The sequence below is a fragment of the Bos grunniens genome, chromosome 18, assembly GCF_055505025.1.
Source record: "Bos grunniens cultivar Pamir isolate PY7600 chromosome 18, Bosgru_T2T1.0, whole genome shotgun sequence".
Classification (NCBI taxonomy): Eukaryota; Metazoa; Chordata; class Mammalia; order Artiodactyla; family Bovidae; genus Bos; species Bos grunniens.
Window position 1 is genome coordinate 11,825,675 of NC_141182.1, and position 24,457 is coordinate 11,850,131.

Sequence of the window (24,457 nt, forward strand, 5' to 3'; positions counted from 1 at the left end):
CAGAAAACTAGACGGTTATTCCCAGCCCATCACTCCCTCCCTTTATAGACATGTCTGTCCCTTCCCGTGCCATGTGACTGCCCAGCTCAGCCAAGTGGGGTGTGTCTGTGTGGCTTGCCTGCTTCACATGTGGAAGCTGAGAACGCTCCTGCGGGCCTGGCTTGTGCTCTGAGCGTCTGCAGTGAGAACGCACTCTGGGCGCTACTGGCCACAGTATGAGGAGGGCCAATTGAGGGGCCAAGACCACCCGAAAGCCCATAACCAGCTAGACCAGCCCCTCCATGATAAGCGATTCTCTTAAACTTACCTCTGTACTGAATGTGCTCCATCTCCTCTGCCCGCACAAGGAGCAGAGTCCGCAGCTCGTTACACGGGATCTTTATTTACAATGCAAAAAAGAACTTATAAATCACTTTCTGGACAGTTTCGATGCCTTTAAGACAACGTGTAAAAAAGGAGCCAGTCCTGTGCAAGAAGTCCTTATGTGTGTGTGCACCTCCAGGGCGCCTGTCTGCATGGCCCTGGGCGCTGGGAGTCCACCTGGCCAGAAGGGAGCCTCTCCTGGACGGCGTCTGTCACCATGCCCGGGGTTGGCGAGAACGTGGAGGCATCGGAGGTCTGGTCCACCCCACGGGGCCTGAGAAGTGTCGCTCTGGAAGCGGGCGGGGCTGACTGCTCGCTCCTCTCCCCACGCCTCTGGTCCAGCGCTGGAACCGCTGCGTCCTCCCAGCCAGCGTCCTCAGCAGAGTGTCCCAGGGTCCCGGACACGCGGAGAGGGGGACGGCCAGAGCAGGAGCCGGGGCAGGCACACCCCTGACCTGCGTCGCCGCCTCAGGCCTCAGGGTCAAGGTCTCCATCCTCCGTGCATGACCCAGACTCGTCCAGCCAGACTAGGAGACAGAGGTGGGGTCCACATCCGGATGGGCCCCCCACACCAGGCCCCTTTCCCCAGAAGCTCCAGGGCCGGCGCCTCAGGCCACATTGCTTCATCGTATCCCTCCAAGCTCTGCGCACGCAGGGCGGTGGTGTCAGCCAATTCAGAGAGGGAACCCAGTGACGTGGGTCTCACGGGCTCTCCCCCTCTCCTCTGGCCACCCCAAGCCCCGAGCTGCCCCAGATCTCAGGCTGAGGCCCCTGGGATTGAACCTCCCCCACCACATACACCCCATGGCTCAGCTGCTTCAGACCGCCTGCCTGGAGATGCCTGCATGCCTGAGGCTTGGCAGGAGGTCAACACACCCACCCTCCAGTTCCAGGTGGGAAAGTGAGGCCCCGAGAGGGGACATGCCCCCCTAGTCAGCAGGGTGGTCAGGGCAGGGCGGGGTTCTCGCCCATCTCTCACTGTGGGGGAAGCCCCAGGGATCTTTCAGTGCCGGGAGCCCGCAGCCCCGTTGGATGTGCCGCCCAGGCCTGCCAGGCTGTCCCCCTGCCCTAAACGTGTCACTGGTAAGGAGACTGGCCACACAGGCACTGTGCGGGCTGTGGGCTCGGGCCCCTGACCTTCCTCGTCACCAACTCTCACAGCCTCTGAGGCATGACCACTCTCTGTGATACGGGGGAGCTGGGGCCTCGTCCCCACATGCAGGGTTCTGTGACTCCAAGGGCTCTGCCCTTCCTCCTCCAGCTCCCTCTCTAAATGGGGAAAGGCAGAGGCCAGGCCTCACTTCTGCCACCAGACAGGATGTGAGGGGGCCTCTTGTGCAGTCCCTCTGCACTGGGACCCCGTGGGCACTCAGGGCTCCAGGCCTGCACCCCACAAACCTTGAGGAGGAACTGTGAGTCTCCCCTGTGCTCACACCAGCCCTGGGAGCAGGGAAGGCGGTTATGATCCCATCTTACAGATGAGGCCACTGAGGCTCCGAGAGGGAAGGGGGTGTCACGGCAGGGCCTGGGCCTCAGTTACCCATGGAAAGCTCTCTGATTAGACACAGAGGCAGAAACCCAGCTCTTCTCTCACCTTGCTGTGTGCCCTTGAGGGAGTCACTGTCCCTCTGTGGACCTCAGTTTTCCCAACTATAAATTAGAGATAAGGGCGGTATTCACAGCTCAGAGGGTTGGAGTGAGAATTCACTTAAGATTTGTGAAAAGCATTTAGCCCAGTGCCAGGCACCTGGGTAGGTGACACAGGACTGTGACCCATGGCTGTCATTACTGTGCCTGACCCAGTGCTAGTACCAGTGTGGGGTCTGGCCCCAGCCTGATGGGCTCTCCAGGTCATTCCCCCCGGCGGGCAAGCTGACACCCAGACTGAGAACTTGTGGAGAAGTCTACCTGAGTGCGCTCCCACCTCTTTCATGAGCCCCTCCTCAGCCTCTGTGGGCCTGTGTCCCCCAGATGAGCCAGGCACTAGCTGTAGCCCACGATGGTAGCCCCCGAGAGGGCGTCAAGTCAGGGCGTGCAGAGAACAAGCTCCAGATCTCACGGCCTGGATCTAAGTCCCAACTCTGACGTATCAGCTGTACAAGTGTTTCAACCTCTCGGAACCTCAGTTTACCCACCTGTAGAATGGGGATGATGAGAACTGGACCTGACTCAGAGTTACTATGAGGCCTCAAGGAAAAACCACCACCATCATCACTTACGATGACTGTTCACAACAGCAGCCTCTGCACCAAGCAGCAGGCCTGACTCAATAAACCTGTTCATGAATAAACGCCCCCCCCTCGCCCCCGCCAGCTCCAGTGGTATTCACAGAGGGACTGGGGGTTGCGGGGCGGGGGGCAGTAGTTTGGGTCCCTCCCTCTCACCATCTCTCTGGGAACCACCCCATCCCCTCTCTGCTCCTTGCAGTGAGCTGTGTCTGGAAGGCCCAGAGATCAGCCCCAGCCTGGGTGGGAGGGGGAAGTTTCCAAGCCTGTCCTGTCCACTGAACCGCAAGACAGAGCCCCAGTTCCTCAGCTACAGGGGAAGGCACCTCTGTCTACCACCTTGGCAGGCCCACGCGGCCCCATCCATGACTCACCCAGCTGCCGGAAGAGGCTATGGAGCTAATTATTCCATACACCATAACTTGCTGAGGCTGGTGCCAGGGACACGGGCCCAAGGTGGAGTGTGTGCAGATCCACGTGTAAATTTTTAATAAAGCGCAGGAGCAGACACCCACCCCAGCCCCCCAGCCTGACAGCAGCACCTCACCTGCCCTCCGGGTGTCCCTGGGCAGGGCCACGCCTGTGGGGGTCGGCGGCGTGATGATGATGTTGGGGACGTCCAGGTGCTTGTCGCTCAGCACGGGGGCCTCGTCGTGGCTGCCACTGCTGCTTACACACATCTTTAAGCCTGAGGGCAGGCCATGGGACACACACGCACACACACGACAGAGAGACAGACGTCAGTGGCCGCTGGGGGCTGCCCGCCGCCCTCCTCCGTTGCCATGGGTCCCCATGGTGCAGGGCCCAGGGGACTGCTCTGCATGCCCACGTCAGGACCCGTCTGAGCTGGCGCGACTTGGCCAGGGTACGAGTTTTCTCTGCTTTGGTCACTCATGTTAACATTGGGGGCTGTGACACACAGTAGGTACTCAAAACACAACCCCGAGTGGAGGAAAGCCACAGGCTTAGCTGGAAGCCACGCCTGCATGAGGCAGTGCCACGCATGGAGTTACGTCCCCCACAAATTATCTTCTGAGAGTCTGTGACATCAGTGCTGTGTCTTCCCTAAGCATTGGACTGAATTCACTGGAGAAACTGTCTGGGCCTGGAATTGTCTTTGTGCAAACATGTTTGATTACAAATTGGGGTTCTTTAGTAAGAGGTGGGGCTATTCAGACTTTGTTTCCTTTTGTCCCTTTGGGTAAGTTACATTAGTCAAAGAATCTCTTTCTTCTAAACTGTTGTAAGCCTTGTCTTCTTTCTCCCATAAACTCAGGTAATCCGGCCCAGACTTCATGTCCAGCTGACATGAAAGTGCTCTTGCCAAATCCCAACCTCACTCTTCCCGTCTTGAGTCAAGGCCATCAGCCCTGTGCCAGTAACCAGGGCCTTAGCAGCAGTCCCCCTTACCCCCCATCTCCTCACTCTCCAACCCCCCAGCCAATTTAACCAACCACAGACATATCACTTTGCCAACAAAGTCCGCTTAGTCAAAGTTATGGTTTCTCCAGTAGTCCTGTATGGATGTGAGAGTTGGACCATAAAGAAGGCTAAGTGCAAAAGAATTGATGCTTTTGTGGTGCTGGAGAAGATTCTTGAGAGTCCCTTGGACTGCAAGAAGATCAAACCAGTCAATCCTAAAGGAAATCAACCCTGAATATTCATTGGAAGGATTGATGCTGAAGCTCCAATATTTTGGCCATCTGATGCATAGGGCTGACTCATTGGAAAAGACCCTGATGCTGGAAGAGACTGAAGGCAAAGGATAAGAGGGTGACAGAGGATGAGATGGTTGGATGGCATCACCAACTCAATAGACAAGAGTTTGAGCAAACTCTGGGAGATAGTGAAGGACAGGGAAGCCTGGCGTGCTGCAGTCCATGGCGTTGCAAAGAGTTGGACACGACTGAGCGACTGAACAACAGAAAGAGTCCATAGATCCACTTACCTCACATCTGTGACAGTCTTCCTCCCCCTCCTCATGCTCCTAGCGAGCCTCTCCACCTTCTGGCTGATCCCTCCAAACAGCAGCCCACCCTCCAAACAGCAGCTAGAAACTGCAAACCTGATCATACCCGAACACTCACTAGCTCTCAGCAATTAGCTACAAACAGCATTTCCCAAAGAGTGTTCCCTGGAACACTGCCTCCACAGACTCCCTCAGGAGGGAGGGTCCACGATCCAGTGAGTCTGGGAATCCCATCTACTCTATCCTTCTCGTGGAGATCCCATGCCTGTTGGAGCATTAAAGGCTCTGAGAAGTCCTGCACTGAGGAAGCTGCTGTCATTGTGCTTCATCCTGGGGTTCCTGAACTTAAATAACCCTGGATTCTGTTTTTGGAGGAACACCTGTTAACATCTCACAAAACCATGAGTCATGAAATACCTTCTGGGAAAGATTGATCGTAAATTAAAGTCAGCCTCCACAGTCTGCCCCAAGCTTGTTTTGAAGCCTGCCACCTGGACTTCCCTGGTAGCTCAACTCATAAGATTCCACCTGCAATGTGGGAGACCTGGGTTCGATCCCTGGGTTGGGAAGATCCCCTGGAGAAGGGAATGGCTACCCACTCCAGTACTCTGGCCTAGAGAATTCCATGGACTGTATAATCCAGTTTACTTCAGTTGCTCAGTCATGTCCGATTCTTTCTGACCCCATGGACTGCAGCACACCAGGCTTCCCTGTCCATCACCAACTCCCGGAGCTTACTCAAACTCATGTCCATCGAGTCGGTGATGCCATCCAACCATCTCATCCTCTGTCATCCCCTTCTCCCGCCTTCAATCTTTTCCAGCATCAGGGTCTTTTCCAATGAGTCAGTTCTTCGCATCAGGTGGCCAAAGTATTGGAGTTTCAGCTTCAGCATCAGTCCTTCCAATGAATATTCAGGACTGATTTCCTTTAGGATAGACTGGTTGGATCTCCTTGAAGTCCAAGGGACTCCCAAGAGTCTTCTCCAAAGCTACAATTCAAAAGCATCAATTCTTCAGCGCTCAGCTTTCTTTGTAGTCCAACTCTCACATCCATACATGACTAGTGGAGAAACAATAGCTTTGACTAGATGGACCGCTGTTGGTAAAATAATGTCTCTGTTTTTTAGTATGCTTCCTACGTTGGTCATAGCCATATAGTCCATGGGGTCGCAAGGAGCTGGACACGACTGAGAGACTTTCCCTTTCCCTGCCACCTGCCCACACCCCTTGAACTGCTCACAGTTCCCCAAACACCCTGGGCTCCCCAGCCCTTTGTGCTGTCACACGGGCTGCTCCTGCCTGGAGTGCTCTCTGTTGCTTTGGGAGAGTGGTGAGCTCCTCCTGACCCTTCAAACCCCAGCATAACAGGCTCTCCTATGGGGGAGCTGCCCCAGGTATCTGACCCCGCTCCTTCAGTCTTCCGGTGCCAATCTCGAAACGATCAGTCCCGTCTGCCTTTACCGTGAGCGTGTGAAGGACAGCCCCTACTTGCTGGCCCGTGCGTCCTTAGAACCTGGCATCCTGCCTGGGACAGAGCACACAGGGGTGCTTTCAATTTCAAATCAAAAACAACTTCAGGCACCGCTGAACTCAGTATTCAGATCTTTGTCGCCATGCCCTGCCTCTTTGTTTTTACTCCCCAAACAGCCCCAGACTGGACCACGTTAGCTCAGGTATCCGAGCCCCCAGCCAACAGCAGGAGCCGAGCAGCGGGGTGGGCTTCCCCGACCCCCACTGGGACAGTGCTCCTTAATCACCCCTGCCGGGTCAGTGTGGTGGTCCTCAACAATGTCCCTGACGGGTGGAGTCTGATTCCCCTCCTCTCCAGTGAGGGATGGACGCTAGGGTGGATTCCAATGCAGAGATGAAGACAGAAGGGATGGCGTGTGATTTCCATGGCAAGGTCATGCAGGACACTGCTCTTGCTCTCGGGGAGCCAGCTGCCACGTGTGAGGATGCTCAAGTGGCCTGAGGGGGAGCCCAGCTGGTGGGCCAATGGCACAGGAGGACGCCACCTAGGGCGTGGGTCCTTCAGCCCAGGCAAGCCTTCAGACGAGACTAGGGCTCAGCCTACAGCTTGACCGTAACCTCTGAGACCCTCTGTGACACAACCTCCCAGCTAAACTGTCCCCGAATCTCCGACCAACAGAAACTGTGAGATAACAAATCCTTAAGCCACTAGGTTCAGGGGGTCATTGTTTATGCAGCAGTAGATAACTGATACAGTAGTCAGCACAGCTTGCCTGTCCTTGAAATCCCAATCCTGTTTCCTTCCTGGAGAGTCCCTGTGGCCCCCCGCTAAATATACCAGGCAGGCTGGTTAGTTTTGTAGAAAGGGGCCACGTCCCCTCCATCAGACGACGAGCCCCTCAGGAGCACCCACCAAGGCCGCTGCCAACTTTCTTTAAAACCTTAGAGCTGTTTCTTCCTGCCATCTTATGCAGAAGCCTAGAATGTAAAACAGATACAAAGAAGCCACTTGCAGGAAGTCCTCCTGTTATCACTGCAGCAGTTGGCATTTAGGGATCATCTGCCACATGCCAGACACCTCCTCCTACGGTCTTCAAGGCCACACCGGGAGGGGTGAACTCGGATGTGAGACCGAGGACCAGAAACGGTAGGAGCTTGCACAGTGATGAACAGCTAGCGGGTGGCGGGAGCAGGATCTGAACCCAGACCTGAGTCAGTCTGATTCCAAAAGCTCCTGCTCCTTGTAACCATGATCCTGTAACAGAGCCAGGAAAACTATCTGAAAAGGACCTGACGGTAAATATGTTTTACTTTGGGGGCGACAAAGTCTCTGTTGCAACATCTCAGGTTTGCCACTGAACGCAAGTGCAGCCTCAGACAATATGTAAATGGGTGGGTGGGGCTGTGTGCCAAGACACTTATTTAGAAAAACAGGAGGGGCAGTCAGCTTTGGTCCAAGGGCTGTGGTTTGCCTCTGTCAGCTCTGTAATATCCAGGAGTTGGGAAGTTTGGATCAGGGACATGCCTGACGTCCTAATAGGCAACAACAGAAACTCAAAAGCCCGAGGCTCATTAATGCCAAAACCCAAACCCAAATCCCAAATCTGGCTACTGCTGGGAAGTGACAGGTGGTGGGCGTGAGGAAATGAACGGAATGAATGAATTCCTCGGAAGCCCTTGCCCAGTGAGCTGGGGCCAAGAGGGTGCTGGTCCCTGCTAGCTTCCTCCAGAATCATCCCCAAAGGGCGTCTCAGGGAGCATGGCCACAAAATCGAGCTCTGATTACTGTTGTCTGTAACTGAAGGGAGCCTCCCTGATCAGCCTCCAAGGCCCCTTCTTCAGTGAGTATTCCAAAGTTCTAAAAGAAAATGCTAATGGAGGAAAGCCACACTCTCCCAGGGCTCACACCTGCATTTTAACCTGTTCTGGGAGCACAGTGACAAAGCCCACATTCTTAATCAGGAAGCATCAGGTCACTCTTGGTGGGCCCTGGAGAGATGCTGGAGGCAGAGAAGAGGGAGGGGAGGAGGGGAAGGAGGAGGGAGGGGAGGAGGGGAGGGGGAGGAGGAGGGAAGGGAGGAGGGAGGGGGAGGAGGGAGGGGGAGGAGGAGGGAAGGGAGGAGGGAGGGGGAGGAGGAGGGGGAGAACGAAGAAAGAAAGGCAAAGAGGATGAGAGTGGGGAGAGGATGGAGGAGAGGGGGAGGGCGGTAGGAGAGAGAGAGGAGGAGGGAGGGGAAAGTCAGAGGAGGAGGAGGCGGGAGAGGAGGGCAAAGAGGGAGGGGGCCAGGACTCCAGCCCCTTTCAGCCCTCTGGGCCGCCCAGAGCAGGAGTGGCTGAGCTCTTGGGAGCAGCTCTGGGGAGATAAAGCCGACTTTGGGGATTAAACACAAATGCCAACCCTGCCCCAGACAAGCAGCTCATTTGTGCTAAAGCCAGAATGGTTATTTGTTAATTATGTGCCCGTCTCGGGTCATTAAGAGCCCATTTCCTGAGGGGAAGGGCCTGGCTGGGATTCCAGGGGCCCAGGCCCCCAGAGGGAAAGGCAGAGGGAATCCCAGGGCCCCAGAGCTGTCCGATATTTCGATTTGGGGGTGTGACAGGGAGCATGCGCAGGAAGCCTTCCTGGCTGGTGGCTGTCACCCACCATGACCCAACCCTGCTCTGAGGCACACGCTTTCCCAGGACATGAGTCAAGCTGGACACAGAGCAAGCCAGGTCAGACCTCCCTGGCCTCCTGGTGGCAGCTGCCTGCCTCCCGCGGGGGAAACGCTGGGGCTCTGTGAGTGAGCTCTGAAAACCAGTTCCGCCCTTGCCCCTGACCCGCTCCTAGGCAGTGGTTTTCCATCTTGGCTTCCTAAGCCACCTGGGAAGTTTAAAAAATAACCCAAGGCAGGGGGACCACCAGAACTTTCAGAAGCTCCTGTGTGAGTCTGAGAGCTGGGCAGGGCCCCCCTGAGCCAGGGTGCCTGGGAACACATGGTTTTTCTCTCCAAGTCTAGAATCCAGGGCTGGAAAATGGAACTATGCTACCCATATTGTAGGTACAGAAGGCTGAGCGTGGGGCATTTGGCTGCCCAGCACGGGAGCAGTGGCCTGGGACAAGCACTGAGGGAGGGGCACACAGCTGCCGCCTCCCCCGAAACCCTCGTTGAGCGTCCCCCAGGTTAGGCTCTGGGCCGAGTCCACATTAACCCTCACACAATCCCTCGTGGATGCCAGGGCCATGGCCATTCTCCAGCGAGAAAACCAAGGCTCGGAGAAGGCAGGCAGCATGTCTGAGGGCATGCAAACCTGAGGACCCAACTCACTCTGTCATCAGCCACTTCTCATCCTTCAGACGCCCTAAGCCAGGCCTATTCTCTGTTCAGGATACCCCAGGCACGGGGGACACAGCACTGTTCCTGGTCCCCAGGCCACCCAGAGGCCACAGAATGACCGGGCAGGATCCAAGAGCAGGTGCGGCCCCAACGCAGGGATCGTGGCTTAAGGGCGCCCTCTGCTGGTTCTTTTTTTAAATGGCGCTTGATCAGCACCCTAAAAGAAAGCTCCCAGACCCTGCCTGGGACCACATCCCTGGGACCGCACCCACGGTTCCCCAGGGCACTGTCTCACACAGTGGCCCTGCTGGACGCACAGTGCAGTTGGAAGCCAGAACGTACAGCTGGGCTTCAACCCACCTGGCAGTAGCTCCACCTGCAGAAATGGGGGTACTTCACAGTCCCCACCTCCAGGGGGCGCTGAGAGGATGACGAGCCACACGGAAGCCCCGCCCTCTAGCCAAGCGGTCCGTCGGTAAGGTACATGTGGCAGGTGAGGAAACCACAAAGCCAGCTTTGCAGTGCACACTCAATAAGCACAAGCAGTTATTAACAGCATGAGATTCTAATCTTTGCACTTATTCACTGATTCAGCCAATGCTGAGCACCCCTCGCCCCCTGAGTGCAGGCCAAGGCCCTGGTCTCGTCTCTGCAGTCACACAGCTGTTTGGAGTGACTCTGACAAGATGTTCCTGGTTCTAGCTGAACACTCAAACAAGACCCTTTTTCCTATTGGGCTGGCAGGGCCCCAGGCTGGGGAAGGAGGAGAAACCCAGTCTGACTCTAGGTCCTGACTCTATAGTTTGACTCTAGTCTGACTCTAGTTCCCACTGTGACTCCCCAAGTTTGACCTGCTCACCTGCAGAGGGAGGGGATATGTTCCTCCCCCACAGCTCAGGAATAAACCCCCCAGCTCGGTCCACAGAGCTCCTGTGCACCTACTGTGTGCTGGGCATCATTCCAGGCACTGGGGACGTGGCAGAGAACAAGAGAGTCTCAACAGATGTTTCTCTGCTCCTGTCCCCTGCCCCACTGCCTTCCTCCACCTCTTGCTCCAGCCCCTGGCAGCAAACTGGGACCCCAAAGATTTCATAGGAGGCTGGAGAAAATAACAGGGAGGGCCCTCTGATCCAGGCCATTGTCGGGAGGGCCCAGGTGGCTGGGCTGTGATGACGGTGCTCACAGGAGGCTGGGGGCTGTGTGAGCACTTTGCAGGGATTCATGATTCGGTCCTCCTGATGAAATCCACCTTCCAGATGGACACACAGAGGCATAGAGAAGTCATAGGAGACTTGATGCAGAGCCTGTCCTCCTGGAGGCTGGGAAGCAGAGTCCACCTTGGCAGAGTCTGGGTCAGTGATGGGAGGAGGAAAGAACAGATAACAGGGCGGAGGCGGCAGCAGAATTGGAAGAGACGGTGGGAATCGGAAGAGGCTTCCCCAAGGTGGCCACAGAGATGGTGGGGAGGGCTCGTGGGTCAGCGGCAGCATGCACAAAGGCCCTGGGGCCAGGCAGAGGCTGGGGCTGGCACTAATTCCTCAGACATGACCAGCGTCTGGATTTAGTGCCGATCTTTCAAAAAACAAATGGACAAATGCTTCTGAGGGTTCCAGATGCACTTAATCTTTTTTTTTTTTTTTTTTTTAATTCCAATTAAGGGGAAAGCCTTGCATTATTACAAATGAGGCCAGGGCAGGCGGGCGGGGTTTTACCTTTTCTCGGCAGCTCAGGCCCAGTGGAGACGGCAGTAGATGCTTTAAATCTCTTTTTAATTAAGGAAAAAGCCCCAGCTTGCGTCAGGGATGAGCTGCTGGAGAGAGAACTCGGGAGGAGGAGCCAGAGAGAAAGGCGCCGCAAAGTGGGGAGTGTTTGCTTCCCTGTGCTGTGCTTAGCCACTCGGTTGTGTCTCTTTGCAACCCCATGGACTGTAGCCCGCCAGGCTCCTCTGTCCATGGGGATTCTCCAGGCAAGAATACTGGAGTGAGTTGCCATTTCCTTCTCCAGGAGATCTTTCCAACCCAGGGATCGAATCTGCATTGCAGGCAGATTCTTTACCGCTGGGCCACCAGGGAAGCCTGGCCCTTGGTCTACTGGCCTCTAAGATGGACTCAAGAGTAGGCCTGCCCTCAGAGCATGACGGAGACTTAAGGTCAAAGAAAATCTGCAAAGCCCTCGATCCCTGCCGGGCCGTGGGTGGTGTGTGGTGAGCGCAGCTTGGGCTCCCCAGCCTCAGCGCTGCTGGCGCCTGGGGCCGGGTCACCCTGCGGTGGGGCCACCTGAGCACTGGCCAGGGTGGAGCAGCACCTGATCCCTAGATGCTGTAGCTCCCGAATTGCAACAACAAAGGGTGTCTCCAGACACTGCCAAGTGTCCCCCGGGGATAGGGTTGCCAGATAAGACTCAGGGCAAAACAGTTTTTCAGAGTTACGGCCCATGCTACATGAGGGATATACTTATCCTAGACAACTAGTCCTTATTTGAAATTCATCCCACTTTTTTTGTTTTTTCCTTCCTAAATCTGGCAGCTCTACCCAAGAGCTGAGAACCACGGTCAGCACCACTACTGACTGAGACAATATCTGGGCATTTCAGACAGAGTAGGCACCCGAGGGTGACTGGTTTCCTTTGTCTTGAGTGGCCCTGCTGCACATCTGTGTGGCCGGAGCCATGGGAAGCGGCTTAAGGATGTCCTGAGCCAGAGGGACTGGCCTCCCCAGTCGCCCTTGGCCAGATGTGTGGGCTGAGCAAGGCTTCTTAACCTCTCTGAGCCTGTGCTTCCTTAGCTGCAAAGATACTACATATGTGGTCGGCCCCTTGCCGGAATAAAGATTTGAACTTGTGCTCTAGATGCCAGCCTGTAACCTGCAGGACGCTCGTAAGGACACATGAGGTTAGGCGGAAGTTGTCTGGGGCAGCCTGGCCAACAGCAGTGCTTAGCGGGGCCATACTGTTACTGCTGCTATGAATAGTCATCACTGCTATTAATAGAATATTGCGGTTATTACTGTGCAATTAGGCAAGAAAATCCCAGTTAGTCTCAGAGGAAGGAGGTGACTAGTGTTACTCTGGGAAAACTGAGGAGCCCCTGGGGGAGCCTGGGTCCTGAGGACAAGGAGGTGTCCCCCAGCTGTGGGCAGCTGAGGCCTGAGATGGGTGCAGACGGGCAGCCAGACAGCAGAGCCCACAGAAGACTGGGAGGCTGCCTCCAGCGGGTGGCTGGGAGAGCACTGAGAGCAGGCTGGCTTTTACTGCATTAATCCCTTTGCACGTTTTATATTCTGTACCATGCAGGTGTTTCACATATCCAAAAAATAAAATAATTAAAAGAGAAATAAAACAATTTCTGAGGAGGGATTGATACAGATTTAGGGGGTGGAATGGGAGAAGGTGGGGGGACATTCCTGCTGCAGGAGAGGTCTGATCAAGGTGACGTGGTAAGACAGTAAAAAGACAGTGAGGGAGCTGGGGGAGGATTAGGAGTATAGGCCTGGAGAGGTAAGAAGGGGATGGGACCGCCAAGAGGAACACTCCTTTTTCCTCAAGCCACTCAGGAGCACGGCCCAGCGTGTGGTCGCAGGGGCCAGGAGTTAACCGCACAGCGTCGAGGGGATGGGGTCAAGCTGGTGTCCCTGGGTCAGGGACCCAGGCTCCTGGGGAGGACTCAGGTCTGTCCAAGTCCTGCTGCCATCTCACTCTCCCGCCACCCAGCTCCCTGTCACCTCTTCACCTGGGGACAACCATGACTACTGTCTTCTTCCAGAACAGTCTATGTATCTGTAGATCATATGCTCACAGGCATATTCCCTCACGGCAACCCACTCCAGCATTCTTGCCTGGAGAACTCCATGGACAGAAGAGCCTGGTGGCGACGGTCTATGGGGTCGCAAGAGTCGGACACGACTGGGTGACTCAGCACACAGCACAGGAGGTGGCATGGGACCCGCCGTTTCACAGCCCGTTCTCTTCACTTCAGGCTCATGTTGGGCGTGGCTCCCTCTCCACTCAGACAGAGCTGCAGCCCCTTCTTTCCAGCTGCAGAGTGCTCTCCTCACGGCTTACCTTCTGACCCACTGGGGGTGGCCCTTGGCTGGGCCATCAGGGCATGTCTAGAGGAGCAGAGGCTGGTGGTGGCCAGGGGCTGTGACAGGTGTCAGCGCCTGTCCCACAGCACCGGGTCTGAGCCTTCAGCCTGAGTACACATGCTGGGCTGTGCAGCCCCAATCCACCCTGCCGGCCAGGCTGGTCCCCAGTGGCCCAGAGCGCTGCCCACTGAGGGCTCACAGCCCAGCCCCATACAGCACCTACCCACAGCCTAAGAAAACTGTCGGGTGGGATTTGGAGGGGAGGCAAGCAAGGGAGGCACCTGCTCTTAAGCCAGCTCCCCCAGTAGATGGCCATATAAAAGGCCTGCCCCCCCTCCATCCAGGACAACTCCGCATGGTCATCTCAGCTCTTGACCTCCCACGGAACTGGCAGAGGTTCCGCTACGGATGCAGGAAAGCACAACCTGCCCTTGGCCGGCCCGGCCGCCTGCTGCCCACGGTGGGCACTGACACCACAAGCACTCCCTAGGGCACAGGTCTGTCCGGCCCCTGGGAGAGACAGAACACAGCTGTCCTTTTGTGTGCTGGACTCCTGGGCAAGTCAGTGACGGCTCCGGACACCAGGACCACTCACTGTTGCTCTGGCCATGGGGGGCCTGGCCCACGGTCATAGAGAAAACTCCAAAGACATTCGAAAGGGAAGAAAGCACATGGGATCATCTCAGTAATAACAACAGCCCCCAGTGGCCACTTATGCACACGCATGGCACCCCCACAAGCCTCCTTCCATCCTAGCCACAGCCCGCCCGGCCAGGGTCTAACTGCACCTGTCACATGTGTGTGTGCTAAGTCACTTCAGTCACGTCTGACTGTTTGCAACCCCATGGACGGTAGCCCGCCAGGCTCCTCTGTCCATGGGGATTCTCCAGGCAAGAATACTGGAGTGGGCTGCCATGCCCTCCTCCAGGGTACCTTCCCCACCCAGGGATGGAACCCGCATCCCTTATGTCTCCTGCACTGGCCAGCGCCACCTGCAGACCCTGTCCTGCTTTGTAGTTAAGAACAAAAAGCACTGATTCAGGGGATTGAAGACCCTCAGCCAGGTCATGTGAGACTCAGACCCAGTGACCCGTCTCTGAGCTTCACGCTCACCTGCCTTGGGCACCGTGAAGTCTGTGAGGCAGAAGCAGAAGGATGGGGGGAGGTGGGGAAGGATGGGTTAGAGGTGGACGTGGCCCAGGATCACGTCCATGCCCTCTGGGAGGCTTGGGAACCACAGCCCAGGATGGAGAGAGGTCAGCCTCCCAGGCCAGGCACGTGCTGGCAGCCGACAGCTGGTGAGCACTCCCTTCCCTGGGGGCAGCACGAGGCCCCTAGCCCCCAAGAGCCGCCGGCACCAGGCAGCAAGTCCAGCCCCCTCCCGCCTCCTTCAGCCCAAAAGCACTTCTGGAGCACCTCGCCCAGGCCCGGCCCAGAGGGAACTGCGGGCACAGAGGTGGGGTAGGGAGCCTCATGTCCAGGTGCCTGGTCAGGATCCCGAGGCCCTTGGGGCCCCCGCGCGGCTGCTGTGTGACCCGAGCCAGGGGGCTTTCCCACCCGAGGCCTCAGGAGCCCCACCTGTAACCAGGGCATCATGAGTGAGTCTCCTCAAAGCCTCGCTGAGTGGATGACAGGAGAGGTTGGGTAGTGGGGGACAGGAGTGGACCGCTGACCTGGGCGAGGGAATGAGATGGCACAGCTGCCCTGGCCAGTCAGGGCTGGTCCTGGGAGGGTCTCTGCATCTGAATTAAATTCAAAGGAGTGCTCTTTCTACCAGCGTCGATTGTGTCCCTACTGTGTGCTGACCCACAGCCGAGAACAGGGCTCCAGGGATGAATAAGGCAGCGTGATTTCTGCCCCTGTGCAGCCCCGGGAGCAAGGAGGAGATGCAGATTAATCCTGTGTGGGCCCCAGTTAGAGACAGCGACTCTCCTCTCCCACCTGCCGTGAGTCTTGGGTTCTGCCCCCTCCTTCGGGAGGACAGCAGGTGCTGGGTTTAGCTTAAGCCTGACCAGGGGTAAATCCCTGCTCTGAGCCAAGAGGGCTGCCAGCTCGCCCCTGGGACAAGGCCGAGCCGGACTAAGGCCCATCTGCCTCCGCGTTCACAACCGGCTGCGACTGCCCACCCCTACTCTGAGCAGGCCGGGGGGGTGGGGTTCAAGCCCCCCAAGCCCCTGTCTCCTGGGCAGAGATCTGTACAGGAGGTTCCAGGAGGAGCTCTGGGTTGAAGCCTGCCTCCCTGAACCCCAGCCAAGTTCACTTGGTCCTTGTCACCTCTGGGTAGTCGGTCTACACCACAGGGCCCCCTGAATAGCAAGGGCATGGGCCTCGGACAGTGGTTCTCACCCCAGGCTGCACAGCTTCATCCAAACTGAATCCCTGGGCTTCCCTGGTAGCTCAGTGGTAAAGAATCCACCTGCCAATGCAGGGGACACAGGTTCAATCCCTGGTCCGGGAAGATCCCACATGCCTTGGGGCCACTAGGCCTGTGTGCCACAACCACTGAGCCTGTGCTCTGGAGCCCGGGGACCACAGCTGTAAGCCATGTGCTGTAACTACTGAACCCGTGTGCCCCATGCTCCGCAGCCAGAGAAGCCACTGTGATGAGAAGCCCGTGCACCGCAACTGGAGAGTAGCCCCTGCTCTCCGCAACTAGAAAAAAGCTCTTGCAGCAATCAAGACCCAGCACAGCCAAAAATAAACAAACAAAATTATTAAAGGAAAAAGAAAAAAAGAATCCCTGCCCTGATCAGCAGGCCAGGGCCACCCCCTCCTGTGAGCCTCTTGAGTGAGTCTGATGTTTCACAGAGGATGAGGACCCACTCTCGAGTGATCCCAGTGCCTCCCATGACTCTGAAGAGAAATTCTCGATGAACACCTTTGCTCTCATGGCCCTGCCTGCTCCAGGGCCTCAGCTTCTCCGCCTGGCCCCTGCCCCTACCTCCAGTTCCAACCACACTTGACAGCTCACCAAGTCTCTTCCTGTCTCTGGGGCTTTGCATCTGCTGTTCCCTCTGACCAGAATGCTGTTCCCTGCACTGTGAGGTGAACACTCTCTCCACCAACTCTGGACCCCACTGCAGGACGGCTGGAACCACATGTTCACACTGGAAGGGGGCTCTGTAGGGTGACTCTCTGCTGTGACCTGAGGCTAGTCTTGGGCCTCTAAACGCCAATCAGAAAAATGGACATTATTGTAACTGCCAGCTCCCAGCCACCCAAACCTGGGTTACTGGGAGCAGAGGTTCTGAGCCACCACAGGGAACCAGGAAGGACGCCTGGGCAGTCAGGGGTCCCAGTGGCCTGGGGGCTGCAGCTGTGTCTCATCTCCACCCTCACCATCACCACATACTCCACAAAAGAGACTGCCAAACCCAACCTACACAGCACCTGACCATACTCCTCAGGATGGTCAAGGTCACAAACAGAAGGAGCTTCTGAGAAACTGGCTCAGCCCAGAGGGGCCTAAGGACACACAATGACTAAATGTAAGGAGGGTCCCGGATCAGATCCACGGACAGACCCAGGTAGAAACTGGGAACTCAGAATAAAGTATTAGTTAAAATAATGGGTCAGTATCAGTTCACTGGCCATAAAGAACATACCACACTCATGTAAGATGCTGACTACACATAAAACTGGTCATGGAGTGTACACAACCATGTACTCTCTTCACAATTTTTCTGTTAATATAAATCTACAACTGTTCTAAAAAAGAAAGCCTATTATAACAAACGAACCAAACAACAAGCCTGGACAAAGTCTCCGTCTCCTGGCCCTTTTGCTCCAGAAGGACAGTCCCCTGGGACCAGCCCCATCTTTCAGATCCCGTCTCCATGGTGATGATGGAGTTGGCTGGGGCTGAAGCCAGCAAACTCTGGGGAGTCCCAGAGACCACACCAGGCCCCCGAGGAGACCCCAATGGGAAAGGCCACACCTGCAGGTTAACTCCCCCGACCCTACCCACCCCCCACCCCCCTCCCCGGCAAGGTCCCCACACAGCTGGAGCTTGAGCTCCTCCAGAGTGGGAAGGTGTGAAGGGCCAGGAACCCCGGGGGCACCATCTCTAGCGCTCATCTCAGATCATTCTTGACACCTGGCCCAGGAGATGCTGCCACTCATCACTCCATTTCACAGATGGGGAAACTGAGGCTTGGGCATGTGAAGTGGTTGGGGGCAGGACTGGGATTTGAACCTAATCTCTCTGACTCCAGAGTCACCTTGCCAGTGGTTCTCCACCTTGAGCATGTCCTGGCATCCCTCAGAGACAGTTCGAGAAACGCCAGAGCTCCTGACGCGGCAGGTCCAAGTGGGTCTGAGAATTCTCACCTCTGTCTGCTTCCCAGGTGATGCTGAGACTGTAGGTCAGGGATCCCCGCTGAAAACCACAGGGCCCCACCATGCTGATTCCTGGTGGTGCCCCACCCTCAAGGCTGACCAGGACAGAACTGCTCACGAATCAGGGAAACCCCTCACCACCCTCATGTGCCGTCTGCCAGGCCAAGCCCCGACGACCTGCCCTGGGCCTTGAGCCCTGGTCCCTGTGCCACAGTCTTCCCATTTGTAAAGTTAGCTATGCTGTCCAGATATAGTGAGGACAAGGTGAGTGACTGGGGGATGCCCAGGGCACACCAGCCTTTACATGAGAAGGAGCGAGGGACGTGCTCTCGGGACAGTGGACCATTCCCACAGGTCACGGCTGCTACAGCTGGGCCTTGAGCACACGGAGCCTGTTCAAAGTGTCCCCCTGCTCCTTTGGAACCAGAAACATAAGGACTCTGGCACAGCCCTCAGACGTCACACTCTTGTGATCGCCCACCTTGAGCTGCGTCTTTATCGCAATGACAAAGACAGGCAATGAGCACGTTCTAAAACTAAAACAGAACTGCCTTCTTGTACCCCATGTGGGAGGTTCAGAGGTGAAGTGACATGTGGTGGGTTTGAGGAGAGTCCCCCCCAATCCACGCCCACCCAGAACTGCAAACTCTGACCTTATTTGGAAATAAGTTCTTTGCAGACATAATTAGTGAAGGACCTTGTGATGCAATCATCCTGTATTTAAGACTTGGCTTCCCTGGTGGCTCAGAGGTAAAGCCTCTGCCTGCAATGCAGGAGACCTGGGTTTGATCCCTGGGTCAGGAAGATCCCCTGGAGAAGGAAATGGCAACCCACTCCAGTACTCTTGCCTGGAAAATTCCGTGGGCTATAGTCCATGGGGTTGCAAAGAGTTGAACATGACTGAGCGACTTCACTTTCACTTTTCACTTTAAGTCCAAAGACTGGTGTTTTCATAAGACAAAGGCAGAGGGATGTCTTTCTAAGAGAAAGGGCCCAGGGACACACAGGGGAGGAGGCTGGAGGGAGGTGGCCACAAGCCAAGGACGCCTGGAGCCCCCAGGAGCTGGAAGATACAGGAAAGACCCCACCTCTGGAGCCCCCAGAGGGAACATGGCCCACTCTGGTTTCAGACTTCAGGCCTCCAGAACTGGGAGAAAACATGAAGAGACTTCTGTGGTTTGAACCACCGCCACCCGCCCCCCACCAGCCCCCGCCGCACATCTGTGATAATCTGTTACAGTGGAAACTTAAGACACCACCTGAGTTAATGTTAAGATGAACTAAGTTTAGGATTCATGTGAAGATGTAAGAGACCACGGTCACTTTAAGTGTTGAATTAAAAGGCTTTCCTCTGAAGAGGCCATGCCAGTGGTGGCTAAAGCTAGGCCTCTGGGACAGCCCGCCTGGGTTCAAATCCCACCTGGATCCACGCTGTGTGGCCCCAGCTAAGTACATGACTTCCATGCTTCTCAGCTTTCTCATCTGGAAACTGGGGATCCCAGAAGTGCCCACTTCACAGTGGGAGGAGGGATGGATGAGCTACGGTTCCACTCAGAGTGCACAGACCAGGGCCTTGTCCAGGGCCAAACCCCCAGGAAGATGCCACCATTTACCCTTATTATTTGACTAGATCATCTTGATTTCTGGAATTTATCCCAAAGAAATTATAATTTAAAAAAAAATTCACAAAGCGGGAATTTCCCTGGTGGTCTGCACTCCTACTGTAGGGGGCCTGCGTTCAAATCCTGGTCAGGGAACTACATCGTGCAAACCGCAGCTGAAAGATCACACATGCCACAGCAAAGACCCAGGGTAGCCAAATAAACCAGTACTTAGGGCTGCTGCTGCCGCTAAGTCGCTTCAGTCGTGTCCGACTCTTAGTACTTAGGGCAGAGATGTTCAAAATGACATTATCCACAAAAGCCACATGCCGGAAACGACCCAAAGACCCATCCTCGGCAGAACTGGACAGAGGCATTCAAGCACTGTGAAAGTGACATGGCCTGGAGAAACACAGCCCTCACACTTGATGTGAAATAAAAAATAAACACGAGATGCTGGGAAGGATTGAAGGCGGGAGGAGAAGGGGACGACAGAGGATGAGATGGTTGAATGGCATCACCGACTCAATGGACATGAGTTTGAGTAAGCTCCGGGAGTTGGTAATGGACAGGGAGGCCTGGCGTGCTGCAGTCCCTGGGGTCCCAAACAGTCAGACATGACTGAGCGACTGGACTGAACTGAACTGAAACACAAGACGGTGCCCAGGCTACATATCCCAGTACCAACAACCAGCTGGACCCGCACCTGTGGGCAGCAAAGGACGCACATGGACGACCACGTGTGGATGTCAGGGGTGCGGGACCCAGCCCTCGGCAGTCTGCTGTAAGAATGAGGCTCCAACAGGGGGAGGGTCCAGGCCCCTGGACTGGTGGAGGACCTGGGTGGTCTTCATTAAGCCCAGGGAGAGGGCTTCTATGCCCTGCCCAACCCCCATCCCATGTCCTCAGTCACACCCAAGCCTGTGTGGGCCTCGTCATCTTCAGAGACCAAGGCCAGATGCGGCTGGGGGTGGGAGAGGGTGATGGGTGGGCCCCGGAGAGCCAGCAATGAAAAATGCATGAGCACCCCTCGCTCCCACACTCCTGCCAGCACTTAGCTCCTCCGGGGCTCTTCTAAAAGCTCCCGGCCCAGGAGCACTCAGGCTGCCGCCCAGGGTTCAGTCCTGCTGGTGGGGGTGGGGTGGGGGGGCGCCTCCCAGGGCTTCTCAGACCTGAGGCTGCTGGACCTCCTGCCCTGGCCGACCCCCAGCCTCGGGCAGGGAGGCAGCTGGTTCCCAGAGGCCCCTCCAGCATCTTGGTTTGTCAAAGACGGCGCAACAGCCAACCCTGCAGGCAGCCCAGCGTCCATCGGAGGGGAACAAACCAGACGTGGCCCACACACCACGGAACAGTATTCGGCCTCGAAAAGGAAGGAGGTCCCGACACACCTGCCACAACACGGACGAAGCTTCACCATCACGCTGAGACTGAAGGAAGCCAGACACAAAACGGCACAGGCCATACAATTCCGCTTCCGGGAGGCACCCCCGTGGGCGCTTTCAGAGAGACAGAAAGTAGGTGGTGGGGGTCAGGGCTCTGGAGAGAGGAAGGGAGGGTTTGTGTTTAATGCGGACAGAGTTTCAGCTGGAAAAGGAGGAGCCCTGGAGGTGACGGCGCTGACGCTTGTACAGCAACATGAATGCACTTAATGCCCCTGGGTTGTACGCTTAGAAATGGTTAACAGGGGAAACTTTATGTTATGTCTATTTTACCACAACTAACAACCAGAAAAGACAGCTTGTCTCGAACGCCTGTTCTGTGCCCAGCACGGTCTAAGGGAAGAGTGTTCTTGAGCCCCGAGGCTTCCGTCTCTGGACCCAACTCTCCTGGACGCCCGCTCAGCAAGCACCTCCCCTGACTCCTCCGTGGGGACTGCTGCTCCCCACTGGCCCGCGGTCTTGGAAGAGCTGTTCATCAAGATGGACGTACCCTGCCCCCACTGAGTGCCACATCCCAGCCTAGGGCCTGAAGCCTGACCTCCCGAGGGCTTCCTGTCACAGAGGGATGGAGTGGGAGCTGGCAGGAGGGGAGTCAGGGCTGGCGGGCATGCTGTACATGGGCAAGAAGCCGTCAGGGTGACTCCCAGATATTAGGCTGGGGAGATGATGGGAGGGAGCATTCGTCCCCCAATAATGAGCTTCCTATGGGCCCCGTTGGTCGTCTGGACGCTGAACCGAAAGGTCCAGAGCAGAAGAAAGAGGTCTGGGCTGCCTCGACCAACACGTACAATGCCCCTCGACGATTCTGCATCCTGGAACTTTCCCCCTGCTGGCCCTGCCCCTCTCCTAGCCCTCCCTGCCCAGCCCCTAGCAGGTGGGACCACCTAGCTCACCACCCGTGTCGTGGTAACAGGCCCTCAGGGTGGAGAGCAAAGCCCCCCTCCCCACCCCGCCCCGTGCATGGCCGGCACTGTCCTGCAGGGCCCCTGACCCTGCACAGCCTGGAGTGCATCCCTCTGAGGGGGGCAACCGAGTCGTGGGGGGCACTACAACGTCCCCCCATCACTCAGCTCCAGGGAAAGGCAGGCCTGGAGGAGCACTCAGAGTCAGAGCACACACTTACACGGCGCCTGCTGTGTACCGGTGCTGCCTTTACTGGAGGTGCCCCCCTCCCAGTCCAGGGCAGCACCGCTGGGGTCTCAGGGTCTGCCCTGTCTCAGGGCTCACTCCACCTCCCCCGGGGCACCCCGCTTAAGAGCTGGAGGGAGACAGCCGCCCGCTTACCTTTCAGGCAGGTCAGCTTCAGCCCCATGTCGGCACCTCTGCAGCCTGGGGAGAGAGGAGAGGCTTGTTTGTATCGGCCACGCGTGGCCAGGCCCCCACCCGGCCTGATGGGTGCACAACAGGAAGCAGTGGTGGAGAGAAACCGCGGCCGAGGTCACGGCGCCTGCTGGCTACATCTGGGCTGAATTTGCTGTGTGCTGGTGGAAAAAACTTTCAGGCATCTCAAAGGTGAACATGCTGGAGAGAGGCCCAGTGCGGCGACTGAGCTGGTGAAGGTGCAAGAGAGGTCTGGCCTGGGTGATGGGGCGGAACACGCACCACCTGCCCTGCCTTTGAGGGGCCACCGTGTGGCTGTTTTGGGGATGAGAGGGCCCCAGGTGGGGCCGCAGGGTGGCCCTGAGCCCCGTGATGGGTGTGGTGTGCCTTCTGTTCAAACGAGGCCTCCTCTCCTAAAATGCAAATTCTTTCGCGTCCTAACGGCTGAAAGGAGCCCAGTCCCCAGTCCATGGGGGTTAAAATCCCCCACCATCTCCCTGCAAGTTCTGAAGAGCTGCTGAAGAAACGGGCAGCAGCTCACGGTCTCCTGACATTTGACTCTGTTACAACCCTAGGAGGTGCTATCACTGTCCCCACTTTATGGATGAGAAAAATCAAGGCTCAGAGAGGTGGTGGTGGCTACCTGAGGCCACACAGCTTACTAGGAGTGGAGTTGGGGTTCCAACCCAGGACTGCCCTGACCCCCACGAGGGCCCCCCTACAGGGGTCTGTGAAGCTCTACAGGGTGGGTGCTCGGGGCTCTGAGAGGCTGAGGATGGGGACTCCTGCACTCGCAGGGAGACACCAGGGGCCGGGGGGTGGCCATGGGCAGCGCCCCACAGGTCTCTGCCACCCTTGCGGTGCAAGCCTGGATGGAGGGCTGGGATCTGAGATAGGCACCCTGACAATCAGGCTGACTCTGGCTTGGCCAACTGTCCATGGGCGCCCCCCACCCATCCTCCTGTCTCCTCCTCCCTCATTCCTTGGGCCCAGGCCTTCCAGCCCCCTTCCCTACTTTCCTCAATATACTTCTTACACATTTCCCATCCTGGCATCTGGTCTTGGGAGACCAGACACAGGTGGATACAAGGCCAAACGGGACCCTGCACCTGAGTAAGCGTGCAGTGGTGCCATCTGAGGCCAGGAGGCCAGAGGAAGGTTCCGGTCCCAGCCTGGGAGGCCAGGGACCATGTCCCCAAAGACAGGAGCCAGCCAAGCGGGAAACCCCAGGCTGCAGGAACAGAATGTGCAAAGGCCCAGAGGACATGCGGGGGCGTGGCCCACTGGAGGAACAGGCCACAGAAGGGCCCAGGCTGAGCCGCACTGCGGGGTCTCTGGAGGCTGGTTACATAGTGGAGGGGTTATCCTGAGCACATGTAGTAGCTTCCACATTCTAGCAGGCTGTGCAGGCCAGCCCCCCTCCAGGCCTTTCTACCAGCAGCCTTAGCACCCCCAGGAGCTCATTAACAGTACAGCCTCTCAGCCCCACCTGGGTGCACTGAGCCGGAATCGATGTTGTAACAAGGCCCCATGGGACCCAGATGCTCAGCTCTGGGCCAGAAACCGTGGAGTCTGAGCACTGGAAAAGGTGGGGCAGTCAGGGTACAGGAGAGAAGCTGCTGGAAGCTGGGGTGATGTACAGGCTGGTGAGATGGTAGGATCCCAGGAGGGGTCAGTCTGGAGGAGCGGCCAGGGCAAAGGCTTCAATTTTAGCCAGGCTGGACTTGTGGGCAGGTAGGAGATGGACCAGGGAGGGAGAGGGCAAGAGGGACAGTCAGACACGGATGGGAACAGAGTCAGGATGGCTGCGTGTAAAGGACGCGCTTCCTACTTGGAGCAGGCCTGGAGCTGCAGTTCCCAGAGCTGGGAATCAGAGCCTGGCAGGGGTCCCTCCCCAAAAGGCTCCCCATTGGCCTGGGCTGTGGTAAGAACTGGGCTTTTCCAAAGCTCTGGAGGCAGGGGCGAGATGATTCTAATAGGTGGGATGAGCTGCCAGGAGTGTGTACCCTTCCTTGGGTGAGGGGGTGCAGCGCTGGAGGAAGGGAGAGCCCCAGAGAAGGCCTGTGGGGTAGGGATGGGTGCCTCTCTTGAGCACCCACTCTGTGCCCAGCACCCTCCGGAGTGCCTCCATTCACGGTCATTTAAGCCTCACGACAGCCTGGTGACACTGGGGCCATTCCGATCCCCACTTTGCTAATGGGGAAACTGAGGCACCGGGAAGTTAGTTAACCTGCAGAAGGGTTGTATGGGGAGCAGGTGGTGGGGCAGGGATTCCAAGCCTATGCTTTCAACCCCAGAGTTCCCCTGCCATCTCTCTCGTGGGCCTCTTGC

General features: G+C 56.8%; 1 protein-coding gene across 2 annotated transcripts in view; it reads right to left on the reverse strand.

The window, feature by feature from the left end:
• Window positions 1-363: 363 nt before the first annotated feature.
• Window positions 364-24,457, reverse strand: part of CLMB (calcimembrin) — a 29,833-nt gene continuing 5,739 nt past the window's right edge. For both annotated transcript variants that reach the window (XM_086350222.1, XM_086350223.1), the window contains 3 exons: window positions 22,091-22,135; window positions 3,136-3,276; window positions 364-890 (listed from right to left, as the gene is read on the reverse strand). In XM_086350222.1, the coding sequence (XP_086206348.1) occupies window positions 832-890; window positions 3,136-3,276; window positions 22,091-22,118 (228 nt within the window). In that variant the 5' untranslated portion in view covers window positions 22,119-22,135 and the 3' untranslated portion in view covers window positions 364-831. The remainder of the gene's footprint in view (window positions 891-3,135; window positions 3,277-22,090; window positions 22,136-24,457) is intronic.